The sequence below is a fragment of the Canis lupus genome, chromosome 1, assembly GCF_048164855.1.
Source record: "Canis lupus baileyi chromosome 1, mCanLup2.hap1, whole genome shotgun sequence".
Lineage (NCBI taxonomy): Eukaryota > Metazoa > Chordata > Mammalia > Carnivora > Canidae > Canis > Canis lupus.
Genome location: NC_132838.1, coordinates 103,407,028 through 103,425,284, shown reverse-complemented (window position 1 = coordinate 103,425,284; position 18,257 = coordinate 103,407,028). Strand labels below are relative to the sequence as shown.

The 18,257-nt window shown below is 45.4% G+C and overlaps 1 protein-coding gene across 9 annotated transcripts; it reads left to right on the top strand.

Annotated features, from left to right (window-relative positions):
- Positions 1-11,599: 11,599 nt before the first annotated feature.
- Positions 11,600-17,723, top strand: LOC140642877 (leukocyte immunoglobulin-like receptor subfamily B member 3). Of its 9 annotated transcripts, XM_072844115.1 has the most exons (14): positions 11,622-11,874; positions 12,029-12,064; positions 12,247-12,531; positions 12,664-12,966; positions 13,189-13,485; positions 13,693-13,995; positions 14,276-14,326; positions 15,214-15,342; positions 15,666-15,711; positions 15,790-15,827; positions 16,029-16,081; positions 16,839-16,865; positions 16,945-17,003; positions 17,083-17,723. In XM_072844115.1, exons 1-14 carry the CDS (start codon positions 11,841-11,843, stop codon positions 17,111-17,113), a joined length of 1,692 nt encoding a protein of 563 aa, XP_072700216.1. In that variant the 5' UTR covers positions 11,622-11,840; the 3' UTR covers positions 17,114-17,723. The 9 variants fall into 9 exon arrangements, with proteins under 9 accessions (XP_072700226.1, XP_072700178.1, XP_072700171.1 ...); XM_072844070.1 differs by having other exon boundaries at positions 11,618-11,874; positions 15,669-15,711; positions 16,839-17,003; XM_072844060.1 differs by having other exon boundaries at positions 11,620-11,874; positions 16,839-17,003.
- Positions 17,724-18,257: the final 534 nt, after the last annotated feature.

Sequence of the window (18,257 nt, the reverse complement as noted above, 5' to 3'; positions counted from 1 at the left end):
AAAAATTTGAGGAGGCTGTTGAGATGGGAAAAGACCCTTTCAAGTATGCCTGGGTCTTGGATAAACTGAAAGCTGAATGTGAACATGGTATCACCATTGATATCTCCCTGTGGAAATTCGAGACCAGCAAGTATTATGTGACCATCTCTGATGCCCCAGGACACAGAGACTTTATCAAAAACATGATTACAGGTACATCTCAGGCTTACTATGCTGTCCTGATCGTTGTTGCTGGTGTTGGTGAATTTGAAGCAGGTATCTCCAAGAATGTGCAGACCCGTGAGCATGCCCTTCTGGCTTACACACTGGGTGTAAAACAACTAATTGTTGGTGTTAACAAATTGGATTCCACTGAACCACCCTACAGCCAGAAGAGATACAAGGAAATCATTAAGGAAGTCAGCACCTACATTAAGAAAATTGGCTACAACCCCGACACAGTAGTATTTGTGCCAGTTTCTGGTTGGAATGGTGACAACATGCTGGAGCCAAGTGCTAACATGCCTTGGTTCAAGGGATGGAAAGTCACCCGTAAAGATGGGAATGCCACTGGAACCACACTGTTTGAAGCTCTGGATTGCATTCTGCCACCAACTCATCCAACTAATAAGACCTTGCATCTGCCTCTCCAGGACGTCTACAAAATTGGTGGTATTGGTGCTGTCCCAGTGGGTCGAGTGGAGACTGGTGTTCTTAAGCCTGGCATGGTGGTCACCTTTGCTCTGGTCAATGTTACAACTGAAGTAAAGTCTGTTGAAATGCACCATGAAGCTTTGAGTGAGGCTCTTTCTGGGGACAATGTGGGCTTCAATGTCAAGAAGGTATCTGTCAAAGATGTTCGTTGTGACAATGTGGCTGGTGACAGCAAAAATGACGCACCAATGGAAGCAGCTGGCTTCATGGCTCAGGTGATATCCTGAACCATCCAGGCCAAATCAGTGCTGGATATGCATCTGTGCTGGATTGTCACACAGCTCACATTGCTTGCAAGTTTGCTGAGCTGAAGGAGAAGATAGATCATCGTTCTGGAAAAAAGCTGGAAGATGGTCCCAAGTTCTTGAAATCTGGGGATGCTGCCATTGTTGATATGGTTCCTGGCAAACCTATGTGCGTTGAGAGCTTCTCTGACTATCCTCCTCATGGCTGTTTTGCTGTTTGTGACAGGAGACAGACAGTTGCTGTGGGTGTCATCAAGGCAGTGGACAGGAAGGCAGCTGGAGCTGGCAAAGTTACCAAGTCTTCCCAGAAATCTCAGAAGGCTAAATGAATATTATCCCCAATACCTGCTACCCCAGTCTTAATCGGTGGCGGAAGAATGGTCTCAGAACTGTTTGTGTCAATTGGCCATTTAAGTTTAATAGTAAAAGAGTGGTTAATGATAACAAAGCATCATAAAACCTTCAGAAGGAAAGGAGAATGTTTTGTGGATCATTTGTTTTTTGTGTGTGCATGTGTGGCAGTTTTAAGTTATTAGTTTTTAAAATCAGTACTTTTTAATGGAAATAACTTGACCAAAAATCTGTCACAGAATTTTGAGACCCATTAAAACAAAAGTTTAATGAGAAAAAAAGAAGAAACAATACTTAGTCTACTAAAGCTGTTTTGAAGGATAGAAAGGGAGGGAATACTTCCAAACTCATTTTATGAGTTAAGCATTACCTTGATCCCAAAACCAAACACTCCAACAAAAAGGAGAATTATCAACCAATATCCCTGATGAACACGGATGCAATAATTTTCAACAAGATGCTAGCCAATAGGATCCAGCAGCACATTAAGAAGATTATTCACCATGACTGAGTAGGATTTATCCCTGGGTGGTTCAACGCTCGTAAAATAATCAACGTGATAGATCACATCAACAAGAGAAAAAACAAGAAACATATGATCCTCTCAGTAGATGCAGAGAAAGCACTTGACAAAATACAGCATCCATTCCTGATTAAAACTCTTCGAAGTGTAGGTTTAGAGGGAACATTCCTTAACATCTTAAAGCCATTTATGAAAAACCCACAGCGAATATCATTCTCAATGGGAAAACACTCAGAACCTTCCCCCTAAGATCAGGAATACCACAAGGATGTCCACTCTCACCACTGCTATTCAACATAGTATTAGAAGTCCTAGCCTCAGCAATCAGACAACAAAAAGAAATCAAAGGCATTCAAATTGGCAAAGAAGAAGTCAAACTCTCCCTCTTCACAGATGGCATGATACTACATAGAAAACCCAAAAGACTCCACCCCAAGATTGCTATATCTCATATAGCAATTCGGCAATGTGGCAGGATACAAAATCAATGCCCAGAAATCGGTGGCATTTCTCTACACTAACAATGAGATTGAGGAAAGAGGAGTTAAGGAGTCAATCCCATTTACAATTGCACCCAAAAGCATAAGATAGATCCCTAGGAATAAACCTAACCAAAGAGATAAAGGATCTATACCCTAAAAACTACAGAACACTTCTGAAAGAAAATGAGGAAGATGTAAAGAGATGGAAAAACATTCCATACTCATGGATTGGAACAGTTAATATTGTGAAAATGACAATGCTACCCAGGGCAATTTACACGTTTAATGCAATCCCTATCAAAATACCATGGACTTTCTTCAGAGAGTTGGAACAAATCATCTTAAGATTTGTGTGGAACCACTGCTGGTGGGAATGTGAACTGGTGCAGCCACTCTGGAAAACTGAGTGGAGGTTCCTCAAAGAGTTAAAAATATGCTCAATGAGTTAAAAACTGAGTGGAGGTTCCTCAAAGAGTTAAAAATTGCTCAATGACCCAGCAATTGCTCTGCTGGGGATTTACCCCAAAGATACAGATGTAATGAAACGCTGGAACACCTGCACCCCAATGTTTATAGCAGCAACGTCCACAATAGCCAAACTGTGGAAGGAGCCTCGATGTCCATCGAAAGATGAATGGATAAAGATGTGGTTTATGTATACAATGGAATATTCCTCAGCCATTAGAAACGACAAATACCCACCATTTGCTTCGATGTGGATGGAACTGGAGGGTATTATGCTGAGTGAAATAAGTCAATCGGAGGACAAACATTATATGGTTTCATTCATTTCGGGAATATAAAAAATAGTGAAAGGGAATAAAGGGGAAAGGAGAAAAAATGAGTGGGACATATCAGAAAGGGAGACAGAACATGAGAGACTCCTAACTCTGGGAAACGAACAAGGGGTGGTGGAAAGGGAGGGGGGGGGTGGGGGTGACTGGGTGATGGGCACCGAGGGGGGCACTTGGCGGGATGAGCACTGGGTGTTATGCAAATGGAACTCCAATAAAAAATTTAAACAAAGAAATAACTCAGTTATCTGCTAATTATACCTCAATAAAGCTGGGGGAAAATATAAAAAATAAATGTTTCTCTTAATATAATTAGAGGGGCACCTGGGTGGCTCAGTTGGTGAAAGTGAAGCATCTGCTTTCAGTTCAGGTTATGATCCCAGAGTCCTGGGATCAACAGGAAAAAATTTTTAAAGATTTATTTATTTATTTATGATAGACAGATTGAGAGGGAGAGAGAGAGAGAGGCAGAGACACAGGTAGAGGAAGAAGCAGGCTCCATGTCGGGAACCCGACGCGGGACTCGACAAGGGACTCGATCCCCGGTCTCCAGGATCGTGCACTGGGCCAAAGGCAGGCCCTAAACCGCTGAGCCACCCAGGGATACCTTCAATAGGAAATTTTTAAAAAGATTAAAATGACACTTGTGAAGATCATGTCACTGTATTGTGCTGTGTACAATATTGTACACCTGCAACCAATATAACACTATGTTGACAATTATAAAATGTTTTTTAAAAACCTAAAACATAAAAACATAAAAAATTAAAAATGATCAAAAAATAAATATCCAGAATATTTTTACCCTACAATTACAAAAGGAATAATCCAATACATGTTTTTCACAATATGCTCTATTTTTTCCAAACTAATTTTAATATTTTCCAATAAAAAAAATAGAATGGCACTTTAACGCGTGAAAATCCGTTCAGATTTACTTCTACTTAAGTAAATGCAAATTTAAACTAAACTGAAATGTTATTTTTTCTATTTGGCAAAAAAAAAAAAGAAGCTTTCCAACTTGCTCTTACAAATTTGAGAATAAACAGAAATGCTCTTATATTGTTGATAGGAATGCAAAATTGGAACATGGTCACATGAAAAGCTGGCATGTGTCAAAAGCACTGTTGCATTTTAGATAGTAAATTAAAATTTCTAGTCTAATTCTAGTATTTATCAAAATACATAGCCACCCAGACCCTCAAAGTTCTATACCTTTGGGAAATACCAATTTCCTTAAAATAAAAGACTTGCTCTTTTGTGTAAAAAAAAAAATTGGACAATTCACATTTAGGAGAATTATCATTATTTACCAAACAACATGTGGAAATTATGCTTTTGCTTCAGGAAATTCCTGCCAAAAATGTGAAAAGATATATCTCAAGGCTACTAATTGAAGTATTATTTGTACTTGTGAAATATTGGGAAATTGGGCTAAGCAAACTCAAGTTCATCTCAACATGGAGCTGTTTACCACTGTACAGAACAAGAGACATTTATATTCTTTTTTATTTTTTTAAAGATTTTATTTATTTATTCATAGAGTCAGAGAGAGAGAAAGAGGCAGAGACATAGGCAGAGGGAGAAGCAGGCATCATACAGAGAGCCCGATGTGGGACTCGATCCAGGGTCTCCAGGATCACGCCCTGGGCTGTAGGCGGCGCTAAACCGCTGCGCTACCGGGGCTGCCCTATATTCTTTTTTTAATTGGAGTATAGCTGACATACAATATTACATTAATGTCAGGTGCACAACAAAGCGATTCAACTTCTCTGTACGTTAGGCTGTGCTCACCCTAAGTGTAGCTACCATCTGTCATCACACAACGTTATCACAGTATCATTAACCATATTCCCTGTACTAAGCCTTTAATTTCAATGACTTACTAATTTCATAACTGGAAGCCTGTACCTCCCCCCACTCCCTTTCACCCTTTCAGCCCATCCCCCTGCATTCAGCTCCCCTCTGGCAACCATCTATTTGTTCTCTGTATTTAAAGATATGATTCTGCTTTTTGTTTGTTTATTAATTTGTTTTGGTTTTTAGATTCTGCATATGAGTGAAATCATGACATTTGTCTTTCTCTATCTGACTTATTTTACTTAGCGTGATACCCTCTAGGTCCATCCATGCTGTCACAAATGGCAAGATCTCATCCTTTTCAAGCCTGGGTAATATTCCATTATGTGTATATGTACATGTACATCACATTTTCTTCATCCACACTTGAGTTCCTTCCATATCTTGACTATTGTAAATAATGCTGCTGTAAACATATGGGTGAATATGTTTTTTTAAGATTTATTTTATGTATTTTAGAGAAGGAGAGTGAGAACAAGCAGGCAGAGAGAGGGGCAGAAGGAGAGGGAGAGAGAAAGAATCTCAAGCAGAAACCTCACTGAGCTTGGAGCCTGAACTGTGGCTTGATCTCATGACTCCAAGATCATGCCCTGAACTGAAATCCAGAGTTGGCCACTTAATGAACTGAGCCACTCAGATGCCCCAGGAATGATATGTCTCTTCAAATTAGTGTTTTTGTTTTCTTTGGGTAAATACTCAGTAGTGGAATTATTGGATCCTATGGTATTATATTTTAATTTTTTGAGAAACCTCCTTACTGTTTTCCAGAGTGGCTGCACCAGTTTGCAATCACACCAGCAATGTAGGAGGGTTCCTTTTTCTCCACATTCCTCAGCAACTCTTGTTGTTTCTTGTCTTTTTCACTCTAGCCATTCTGGCAGATGTAAAGTGATATTTCACTGTGGTTTTGATTGACATTTCCCTAATGATGAGTGATGTTGCACATATATTCATATGTCTGGTGGCCTCCTGGTTGTCTTTGTTTGTTTTTAAGATTTTGTTTATTTGGGGATCCCTGGGTGGCTCAGCAGTTTAGTGCCTGCCTTCCGTCCAGGGTGTGGTCCTGAAATCCTGGGATTGAGTCCCACATTGGGCTCCCTGCACAGGGCGCCTGCTTCTCCTTCTGCCTGTGTCTCTGCCTCTCTCTCTCTCTGTGTGTGTGTTGCTCATGAATAATATTTATTTATTTATTTATTTATTTATTTATTTATTTATTTGAGAGAGAACAAGCAGGGGGAATAGCACAAGGAGAAGGAGAAGCAGGCTCCCCGCTAAGGAGGGGACCTGATATGAGACTCAATCCCAGAAGCCTGGGATCATGACCTGAACCGAAGGCAGATACTTAACTTACTAAGCCACCCTAGAGCCCCTGGATGTCTTCTTTGAAAAAGCCTATTCAGGTTCTCTGCCCATTTTAATTGGATTATTTGTAATTTTTTTTTTGGTGTTGAGTTGTAGAAGTTCTTTATATATTTTGGATATTAACCCCTTATCAAATATGCCATTTGCAAATATTGTTTCCCATCTCATAAGTTGCCTTTTTATTTCATTTTATTTATTTTTTGTTATTTACTTATTTATTTTAAAAGATTTCATTTATTTATTCATAAGAGACACACAGAGAGAGGCAGAGACATTGACAGAGGGAGAAAGGCTCCCTGGGGGTATCATGATGAAGGACTCGATCCCAGGACCCCAGGATCATGACCTGAGTCACAGGCAGATGCTCAACCACTGAACCACCCAGGTGCCCCTGCCTTTTTATTTTTGATGATTTTCTTTGCTATGCACAAAGTTTTTATTTTGATGTAGTCCCAGTAGTTTAATTTTGCTTTTGTTTCTTTTGCCTGAGGACACATATCTAGAAAAATGTTGCTATGTCCAATTTCAGAATAATTACTGCCTGTGTTGTCTTCTAGGATTTTTATGGTTTCAGGTCTCACATCAAGGTCTTTAATCAATTTTAGGTGTATTTTTGTGTATGGTGTTAAACAGGGGTCTAGTTTCTTTTCTTTTTCTTTTCTTTTTTTTTTTTTTTTGCAAAAAAGCTATCTTTATATACAGTGAATTTTAGGGTGGAATTTTAAATGAAAAGAGGAAATAGTAAAGGGAAGAAAAAATGGTGCTGGAAGAACACCAGATGTCAATATGGAGACGTAGGGAAATCAGAAAGCTTAGATGGTTTCGCTTATTATGGGAGAAATACAAGAAGCATCAGCCATGTTTCCCAAGTACGTAAAAGCAGTGAGATGCCATTAACGGTATTATTTTTATAGCAAATAATTCACTTGGGGGAAAGAGAAGGTGTTTGCTTTAGCATAATGGTCAGTGGCTGATAGAATTATCTAAGTGGAAGTTTAATGGGCAGCATGATATGTACACACTCAAAGTATCTCTCCATGAATCGATTATCAATTACAAAAGACAAATGGGAACTTTATTGTGAAGAAACGTGAGGAATGGAAAATTAACCAAGTTATGAAAGCAAAAATCACCCATAAGGAAAAATATGGACAATGTCGCTGGAGAGGTATTCCACCCCAAAACACACAGCCTGAATCTAAGCGTGAGGTATCCTTGGACAAAGCTCTTCTGTATGCATCATGGTTTCTTTCTCTGCCGAGACTCCCCCTTTCCAGCCCTGGGTCATCTCCACTCACCACTCTAGCCATAACCAACAGCTGTAAGAAAGGCACCCAAGGTGCACTTGTGTTAAACTTCATTAATACAGATTGGATTCCATGCTCTGGTGATGCACACAAACCACACAAGTGTGGGGAGAAGTGGTGACCTGGGCATGACCCACAAATCTTCTGAATGTCCAGCTCTGAACCAGGCACTGGTCACTTTTCTTTCACTCGATGGCACATTTGGACATTTCCTGAAATGCAGAACTGTGCACTTATGACAGGTAGAAATGGTTTTCTGAAAAAGGAGAAGTCCACATCTTATTTGGGACCAGTACAGAGTTGACAAATGAGGAAGTAGCTGTTCTGCTTCTGGTAAAGTGTCAGTGTTGAAATGTGGCTGGGCTGAGAGATTAATGGATGCCTACTCATGCATCCTGTTGCTCAGTGTGGTCTTCCAGGCTCTGTTTCCCCCCACCCCCCACCTCTCCGTACAGTTGGGACAGGCAGGAAAGTCACTGAGGTTGCAAAACTCACCACCCTGCTCTGCTTTACATTGCAGGGAAGGAAAGTGAGTCATGTCTTTATGATATCATTTTGTACTTTTAGAATGAGCCTTGAATTCCTCTTTAAAATTCCCCTCAAATTATCTTCTCAGTGGTATGTTATCAATTTACTCTTCATTAATAAATACTCTTAAATTAAGCACTGGTGATCAATTAAGCAATTATTAAAACCAATCATTAATAATGTAGTTATTTGCTTGTAAATGTTCGTTTATTGTGTTTTACATGCTGGAGCACAGTGTGAAGTGTGCTCATGATTCAGCAATGAGAAGATGTGGCTTAGAATTCCATGGGAATTATTGCTTAAGTTATTGCCTAACTCCTGCTTGTCTACGGAATCATTATAACAAATTCTCAGATACACCCCTTACCCTATCAGGGATAATTATTTATGAGGCAGGGAGAGACAGTGAATGTGTAACTAGCATAAAATCAGTTTGAAATGCAAAGGTAGTCACTTCCATGAAGGTCCTAGACACCAGCTGAGATTATGTTGGATGTGTAGGTGAAGGGGAGCCTTGGGTGGCAATTCAGGAGAGATGGGAGTGCAGATAACAAGAAAGGCAGATTCAGATCTGGTATCCACTCTAAAATGGGAAGTCATAGAGTATGAACTTCTGAGTAGGAGAAATGGCCATAAGGAGTTCTTTCCAATAGAGTCTGTTTCTCCAGAGAGGAAGATGTATGAGCTGTGCCTCATGCACATTCCACATTCAGTTTTTGGAAAGTGTGTAGGAAGTTGAAAGTGGGCAGAGCCACTGTTCCCTGCACACAGGCTTTTCAGCACTTTGCTCCCCTCATTTAAAACCAATGCCAAAAATAAATAAATAAATAAATAAACAAAACCAATGCCATTGCCTTCTTTATTAGTGAAATAGTAATCTATTGTCTCCTATGGATTTTTCTTTTCTTTTCTTTTTTAACTAAAATGTGCATTGTTGATCTTACCATTTTGTTAAATATTCAATTATTTCTGGAGACCCCCAAACCACTGATGTCTGAGCAGGCCAGTGAGAGTTGAGGCATAAGGAGGAGGTGTGGTTAGTGGCTCCTTGGACCTTTCTTGTAGTCATTTCTCTAGTTTTGGGATCCTTAGACCATACAAACATCCTCAACAGCGAGCACTGGTTTTCTGACCTGTGATGTAAGAGATTCAGTGAAGGAAAGGCCAGGTGGAAAGTGCTGGAAATGCCTCTTACCAAAATAGTGAAACAAAAGTAATTCTCACCCTTGCAGATATTGCACAGATTCATACCACCAACAATAACTCAGAACTGAGTGTTATATACTATATGTTGGAAAATCGAACTCCAATAAAAAATATACAAAAATAAATAAATAAATAAATAAATAAATAAATAAATAAATAAATAAAAATAACTCAGATCACAATAGCCAAACTGTGGAAGGAGCCTCGGTGTCCATCGGAAGATGAATGGATAAAGAAGATGTGGTTTATGTATACAATGGAATATTACTCAGCCATTAGAAACGACAAATACCCACCATTTGCTTCAACATGGATGGAAATGAGGGTATTATGCTAAGTGAAGTAAGTCAATCGGAGAAGGAAAAACATTATATGTTCTCATTCATTTGGGGAATATAAATAATAGTGAAAGGGAATATAAGGGAAGGGAGAAGAAATGTGTGGGAAATATCAGAAAGGGATACAGAACATAAAGACTCCTAACTCTGGGAAATGAACTAGGGAGGGCGGGGAGTAGGGGTGAATGGGTGATGGACACTGAGGGGGGGCACTTGACGGGATGAGCACTGGGTGTTATTCTGTATGTTGGTAAATTGAACACCAATAAAAAATAAATTTATTAAAAAAATAAAAATAAAAAAATAAAAATAAATAACTCCGATCAATACAGAGGCAGTGATGTTTTCCACTCTCCATTCAACTTGCCTACCTCTTTTGCACAGAAGACAGAAGGACCTTGGAGAATTGGATTCTTGTGCACCAGGTGATTCCAATGTCCATTTCTGCTCCAGCTGAAGACCCACAGAGAAACCCATCTTTCTCCTGGCACCTGGTATGCAACTGTTGATTAATGGGTTTATTTTCCTGAGTCTGTAAATGCCATTAGGTTTGGTCTATAGTTAGTTCTCAGGCTCAGCTATACACTGTCACTGTCCACATTTGTTCAGGTCTGTGGCATGTCTCCAGCCCTGCCCACGTCTCCAGTCCTGCACACATCTCCAGCCCTGAGCATGTCTTCAGCTCTGAGCATGTCTTCAGCCCTGTGTCACATCTCAAGCCCTGACCACATCGCCAGCCCTGTACCACATCTCTAGCTCTGTGTCACATCTCCAGCCCTGTGTTATCCAGGCTGTGTGGACCATGACTGTCCTTCCATTGAATAGGACATCACACAGATCCAGTACACACCATGTGGATTATATCTGTGAAACAAGAAGTAGCAACTATTCTAGGTGATTTGTAAGACTATGGGAAATAAATCTCTCCAAACTTCAGTTTCTTGCTACCTCTGTGAAATTTCTAGGCATCCAGCTGCCTGAGGCATGTTGAGATACCCCATCCTAGCTTAACACTCATGGCTCCATCTAATCCTCCTACTAATGAGACAAAAGTTCAATTCCTAGTGAGGCAGCTTTGGAACATGGAGACAATATAGAGCTCCCTGAGTTGAGGAGCTGTTGGTTTTGAGCCCAGAACAAGAGAAGTCTTTGCAATGGGCCCAAACTTCAGAAAGCCTGATTTGTATGACCTAAAAACTCCAATGGTGTTTGGAGTTTCTGTGGCAGATGAGCTCAACGTCCTTTGGCAGGGAACCATATAGATGACGTACAATGTAGATATTAAAGATTTTGAAGCCACACTATGCCATTTCTGCAGAGAACTACTCTCCTTTTGTGAAGCAGCTCTGGGTTGCTCCTAGGCTCTAGTAGAGACAGAATGCTTGGCAATGAGTCATCACAAAGGTCCTCATGAGTAAGGAGTGGGCCAGAGGGGCAGGGTCAGAACCAAAGAAGAGACTCCAGAGCAGCTGGAGCAACGTGATGCTGGCCCTGGAGATGGAAGGGGACCCCAAGGCATATGGGCAGGAGTAGCAGCTTGCAAAGGCAAGGGAATGGATTCATCCCCAGGAACTCTAGAACAGCTAGATTATACCTTGACTTTAACTCAGGGATGTCCATGTTGCAATTCTGTCCTCAAAAAGGTAAGATAATAAATCTGTGCTGCTTTAACCCACTAGCTTGTAGTGATTGATTATAGCAGCAACACAACAGGAAAATTATACACCAGATACACCTACTTTTAATTGTGTGCCTTTTTCTTTAGTTTTTTGTTTTGTGAATTTGAGCTTTACAAAGTAGTTTGAATCAGTCTAGTTCAGAGATGTATTTCTGGGACAGAGACATTGCAAACACTCAATAATACATATTGAAGTTTGTGTCACAAGGGGGTATCAGGCCAGGGAGACAGCAGTTTCTGGGTCAGGTGAGGCCTCAATTGTGATCAGAAACAACTGCAAAGCCTGCTGCCTGCCTGAGCCTCAGCCCTTGGGAAATGACAGCTAGGCTGTTCCCCTTCCTGTGGGGTGGCTGACGTGAAAACCCCGTGACAAGGAGGACTGGTCTCCGAGTGCCTGTGCTCCGTGCATCTGTCTGATCTATGGACACCAAGGTCCCTCCATCTGTATAGCTGGGACAGAGACAGGAGACATCATGACCCCCATCCTCACGGCCTTGCTCTGTCTAGGTGAGATCTGAGGAGGGGAGGAGACACCATAGTCTGAGTGGGACCCACCCCACAGTCAGGCCCTGGTCTGTCAGAGACCCCAGGGTCAGGAGGCTCACTGGGAGGCCCTCAGCTCAGAATTCAGGGCAAACCTCTCATAGGGACTCTCTTCCAGGGCTGAGTGTGGGCTCCAGGACCCAAGTGCAGGCAGGTGAGTCTGTCCCCAGGGGTCCCAGTACCACCTCCTCACTGGGGACAGGGAATACCCACCAGGCAGGGGGGATGGAGATCAGCAGCTCTGGGTTGACAGAGGGGGGACATCTGGGTGTTTGGGGCTGAGTTGGGAACTGAGGGTGGAGAGGACCTTGTGACCCAGCCTCTGTTTCCTTCCAGGGACCCTCCCCAAACCCACCATCTGGGCTGAGCCAGGCTCTGTGATCCCCATGGAGACATCAGTGACCCTCTGGTGTAAGGGGAGCCTGAAAGCCCAGAAGTACATCCTGTATAAAGATGGATACCCAGGGATCTGGGAGGCGCAGAAGCCACTGGAGCCGAAGGACAAGGCCAAGTTCCCCATCACAGACATGACAAGTGTATATGCAGGACGGTATCGCTGTTACTATGAAAGCCCCACTGGCTGGTCGGAGCCCAGTGACCAGCTGGAGCTGGTGGTGACAGGTGCGAAGCCTACTCAGGTCTTGCCCTCAGGAAGAAGGTCTGCTCTCAGGGTGTCACCCTTTTACAGCCCATCCCTAGGGATCATGTGGGGGAATCTGAGCCCCACTTAACACAGCCCCTCCCCTCTCCTAGGGATGCACAGCAAACCCAGCCTCTCAGTTCTGCCCAGCCCTATCGTGCCCTCAGGAGGGAACGTGACCCTCCAGTGTGGTTCATGGAGAGGATTTAACAGGTTTATTCTGATGAGGGAAGTAGAAGGCCAGCCCTCCTGGACCCGGGACTCCCAGCGAGCCCCCAGTGGAGAGTTCCAGGCCCTGTTCCCTGTGGGCCCCGTGATCCCCAGCCTCATGTGGACGTTCAGATGCCATGGTTTTTACAGCAACACCCCCCAGGTGTGGTCACTCCCCAGTGACCCTCTGGAGCTGCTGGTCTCAGGTGAGAAAGTCTGATTTTTGCCTCATCTGTGGTTTGAGGCACCAGACAAGTTATTGCAGATCTGCTCCCAGGAGACCTTCAGACATAACAGTGGGGTGAGGGGACCATGGGGTCACAGGTCAGAAACTGAGAGGGTGAGGGACAGTGAGACCCAGGAGTCAGGATGGGAGAAGGGAGGATTGGGGAGAATCAGCCTACAATCCATGGCTGGTCTTCTCCCAGGTGTGTTGGGGAAGCCCTCCCTCTTGACCCAGCAGGGCCCTGTTGTGACCTCTGGACAGAACCTGACCCTCCAGTGTCTCTCTGATGTCAGCTACGACAGATTCGCTCTGTTCAAGGAAGGGACAAGTGACCTCCTTCAGCTTCATGGCCGGCAGACTCAGGCTGGGTTCTCTGGGGCAGACTTCTCCCTGAGCCCAGTGAAATCCTCCCACGGGGGCCAGTACACATGCTACGGTGGACACAGCCTCTCCTCCCAGTGGTCAGCCCCCAGTGACCCCCTAGACATCCTGGTCACAGGTGAGGAGCCATGGGTACAGTCAGGACCCAGACTGCACAGGTCCCTGAGGGGAACCCCAGGTAGTGGCCGCCAGGACCAAGGGTGTGGGGTCCACAGGGAGGGAGAGAGACAGAGAAACCGGGGATAAAGATGGGAGAGACTCAGAGGACACAGACTCAGGTCAAGACAAGGCTGGACCAACCCTTACCTACCCTTCCTCTCTCTAGGACAGCTCTCCTATACACCCTCCTTATGGGTGCATCCAGGACCCACGGTGGCCCCAGGAGAGAATGTGACCCTGCTGTGTCAGTCACTGAGCAATGTGGACACATTCCTTCTGTCCAAGGATGGGGCAGCTGATGCCTCCTTGCGTCTTAGATCGAAGTACCGAGCTGGGAAGTACGAGGCTGAATTCTCCATGAGTCCTGTGACCCCAGCCCATGGGGGGACCTACAGGTGCTACGGCTCTATCAAAACCTTCCCCTACCTGTTGTCATACCCCAGTGTCCTCGTGGAGATCCTGGTCTCAGGTGAGTAGCCCTTGCCCCTGTCCCCTCCATGTGCTAACATTGTTCTCAGGGCCCTGTGCCCACAAAAGCACAGGGCTGGGATGGGAGAGGGGGGCTCTGAGGGGTCCACCCCTCACACTGCCCTCCTACCCCTGGTTCTTCTCTCGACCCCGTCACCAGAATTCTCCAGGTGGAGGAGGAGGAGTACCTGGGGACCTCAGGGTAAATAAGGAGGAGGAGTGTGAGCATAGGCAGGGTCTCTGTGGGAAGCTCTAGCCTCCTCTCCTGACTTTTTTCCCAGGATCCTTTGGACACCATGGCCCCCCACCCACAATGTCCAGCCCAACAGCTGGTGAGTCACAGGGGCGTCCATCCAGGGCCTTTGGTTCCAGTCTCTCAGAGATGACAGGGGGCCGACGGGCACCAGGGATCTTGGCTGGTGGAGGAGGCTGGGTGTTCATGGGATAGGGAGGGGTGGGGACCCATCTGGGGGAGGGGCAGCAGGTGCAGTGGAAGCACACAGGCCCTCCCCTGACCCTCTACTGACCCCAGGAGGCTCTGAGGGTAAGTGAGGGTCTCTGTCAGGAGGTGATGGGTGGGTCGTGGGGAGCAGAGGCTGAGTTACACCCTCACTTCATGACCCCTTCATTCCCTATCTTGGACATGCCCCTCCCCTGTGTGGGCCTCAGTTTCCCCAAGTGTAAAGGAGAGAGTCATGGCCCAGATTAGATTTGTCCTCGGTTCTGACCATGGCTCTGACCTCCTGGGTGAGGAGGGCTCATGGGGAGGTTCCCCAAGTCATGATTCTAGGGGGGTGCCTGTCCCTCTGCAGCAGTGACAGTGACATTGTAGGGGGAGGGGAGGGAAGTTGATGGCTGGGGGGTGTTGAGGTCTGGAAGGACTCTCAGCTCAGGATGAAGATGCTGGGACAGATCCTGCCCCAAATGAGGAGCCCAGAGCCTCGGAGTGGTGACCTCACAGGGGAGGCATGAGTAGAGCACAGGGAACCTTCATCCCAACTTCCTGTCCCAGCCCTGCCACCTCCATGCTGAGCAACCTGAGACACGTGATTGATTGCTCTGTGCCTCAGTTTCCAGTCTGTGGAGCAGGTGGGAGGGACGACAATCCCCTGCTGCATGATCGTTGTCAGAGTCACAGGTGCAAGCACGGAGCCCAACAGGTGCCTGGCACACAGTAGGCGCTCAGTAAAATGGAATCACTCTCTCATTCATGGTATAGCTCCTGCCCAAGGTCCTAGCTGGTACCTGTATGTCCTCATTGGGGCCTCGGTGGCCTTCATCCTGATGCTCTGCCTCCTTATCCTCCTCCTGGTCCGACAGCAACGTCGGGGCAAATGCAGGAAGTCGAGTAAGAAGGGGCTGAGGCACCCCAGGGGTGGTGGTGCTCTGTGGGCTGACCCAGGGTGGGCTCAGGGCAGCGGCCAGAGGGAACCCAGAGAGGTGGGAAAGGCCGATGTAGGACACTTCCACAGAATCTCAAGTCAGAGAGTCTAGACAGAAAACACCCAGGTTGGCTCCCATGTGCCAATAGAAGGTGCTCCCCTCTTTTCAATCTTGGGAGATGGAGAAACACACAGGCAATGCGGGTGAAGGGCTCCTTTCCCTGGAATCACATGGAGCGGGGAGGTTGTAACCTTCCATCCCAGAGGAATGATGATTCCTAATGTCCAGCAGGGGATGCAGACCCAGAGCCCAAGGACAGAGGCCTTCAGGACAGGTAACTCCTGCCCACAGACCCCCACACTCCCACCCGCTCGCCCCCTGCATGCCCTCTGACACCATGTCTCCTCCCCAGCTCCAGGCCAGCTGCTGTCGCCCAGGAGGAAACCCTCTGTGAGAGGAAGGGGCCACCCTGGGGGTGGGCTGGGAAGGTTTGGGAAGGGGTGAGGACCCAATTCCCCCATGCATGACCTCAGCACCTCACCCCTGGATCCCCTGGGTCACAGCCGCCCCATCTGGGAGCAGGTCAGGGTCTGCAGCCCTGAGGGAGCTCAGGGGACTTTGCCACGACATACACCCCGTTCTACCCCACAGATGCTGCTGTGCAAGACTCATGGCCTGAGGATGGGGTCAAGCTGGACCACTGGGTGAGACCCCCACTCCCATCCAGACCCCAGGGCCCTCTTGGTGCCAAACTTAATCCAATGCATGATTCTCTGTCTTCACACCACCCAGTCTCAGCTCTGTTCCACTGATGACCTCTCCACCCTTGGGCACCTGGGACATCCCGCTGTGACCTCTTGGCCCCTCCTCCAGGCTCTCCTTGCCTGGCTCCCCATCCATTGTCTGACTTAGGGTTATTGGAGTGCATACCCAGATCTCAACAGGGTGCATGAAGAAGTGAATCACCCTAAGGTCTCTGGACCTCCTTCATTCATTCACTCAGCAAAGATAACTGGGAGTCCAATATTTACCTAATCCCACTTAGTGTTCCAGGTTTAGCAGTGAACATAATTGACCCCCACTGAACGAGCTCTCCTTGTGGGTGTCAGACAATATGCAAGGAAGTCACAGCGTCCTCGGGTGCAAAGTGTGGCTAAGGAAATAAAACAAGATATGAGAGTAGCAAGTGCAAAGGTCCTGAGGCAGCAACATGGTACTTCAGGAACACGGGTCATGTGGCTGGAGCCAAATGGGCAAGAAACAGTGTCAGGAATAGAATCAGCTGTTTTAAGACAGCATCACATGCTCCAAGGCTCAGGAAGTCCCTGCAGAGTCCAGCAGGAAAGTGACCTAATCTACCCGAAACTTTGAAAGCATTACTCTGGCCACAGTGTGATAAATTGACTGGGGGGATTGAGTGGGTTCAAGGAGATAAATATCCTTCTCACTGTCTGTCTGCAGCAGAACACACAGGATGAAGATCCCCAGGTAGTGACGTACGCCCAGGTGAGCCACTCAGTGTCAAGTCTCAAGTGGGTCCTGGCCACTCCTCTATCCTCCCTTTCAGGAGGATTACAGGACTCAGAGGACAGACAAGCAGAGGAAGATAGGTGGATGGACAGTCAGGTGGGCCCTGTCTTCTCTGATCACCCTGGCTTCCCCCCACCCCAACACCAACCTCCCCTCTCACTCTCCCCTGCTGCAGGCTACTGCATCTGACGCCCCCCCAGATGTGACCTACGCTCAGCTGAACCACTTGACCCTCAGACAGAAGACAAGTGCATCCTCTCCCTCCCAGTCAGGGGAGCCCCCAGCAGAGCCCAGTGTGTATGCTGCTCTGGCCATTCACTAGCCCAGAAAGGACCCAGACCCCATACTCCAGGGAGAGGGACCCCACGGACCCTAGGAAGGCACAGGACCTGCCCACAGTGGGTGCTACCTGGTTGTGGACTTCTCATAGAGACCAGTTGGAACTCCTGGGGTCCTCTCAGAGTCACTCGATTCTTCCCTCAAAGATACTCCCGCACTTTGGAAATTAAAGAAATGGACTTCTCAATAATCCAGGAGTGAAATGAGAAAACCAAAATGGAAATGAGAGAATGTTTACACTGAAGGATTATGTAAAACGTTACACATAAAACCTGAAATGGGAAATTAAGAACCAAGAACAAAATGTTTAGGAAGGAAAAAGCCTAAAAAAAATGAATGACATATTCTATCATATCAAGAATTTAGAGAAAGAATAGCAAAAGATTCCAAATGAAGGTAAAGGAGGAAAATAATGAGAAGAGTAGCTAAGAATAAGGACAAAAAATTTTTTTAAATCAATAAAGCCAAAAATGTTCATTTTTGTGAACATTGTTTAATTTTATAAATCTTAGCAACAACCACTAAGAAAAGAGATAGAAAAGGGCGGGCACATGTCGCCATTATCAGGACACCATCACATCCTACAGACTATAAATTGATAACAGAATATTAGAACAGTTTTATTCTGATATATGAAAAAATGTAGATGAAACCGTCAAAATCCTCAAAACAGAAGCTACCAAAATGATGGAGAGGTAGAAAATGTGTGTCACCTTATGTGTATATAAAATGCAATGACATGTGATCAAAAACTGCTCCCCAACTGAAGTATGTGGAGAGTGAGAGAAACAGCAGAGTGGTGACTGCCAGGGCTGGGGTTGTGGAAATGGAGAGGCCCTGGTCAGGGTGATAGGTAGTTGATGAACAAGCTCTACATGGTTACAAGAGCACAAGTTCGAGGGATCTGATGTACAGCATGGTGACCACAGCTCATAACACTTTATCATATTTTTGAAAGTTGCAATGAAAGGAGATCTTAAATGTTCTCATCACATACAAGAAAGGTAACTA

What these genes read in the sequence shown, in the direction of transcription:
- LOC140642877 (XM_072844060.1), top strand. Translation starts at nt 11,841, where the DNA reads ATGACCCCCATCCTCACGGCCTTGCTCTGTCTAG. An exon ending in CACGGCCTTGCTCTGTCTAG is followed by an intron (nt 11,875 to 12,028) that starts GTGAGATCTGAG and finishes ACTCTCTTCCAG; the next exon opens with GGCTGAGTGTGGGCTCCAGG. An exon ending in TCTGGAGCTGCTGGTCTCAG is followed by an intron (nt 12,967 to 13,188) that starts GTGAGAAAGTCT and finishes GTCTTCTCCCAG; the next exon opens with GTGTGTTGGGGAAGCCCTCC.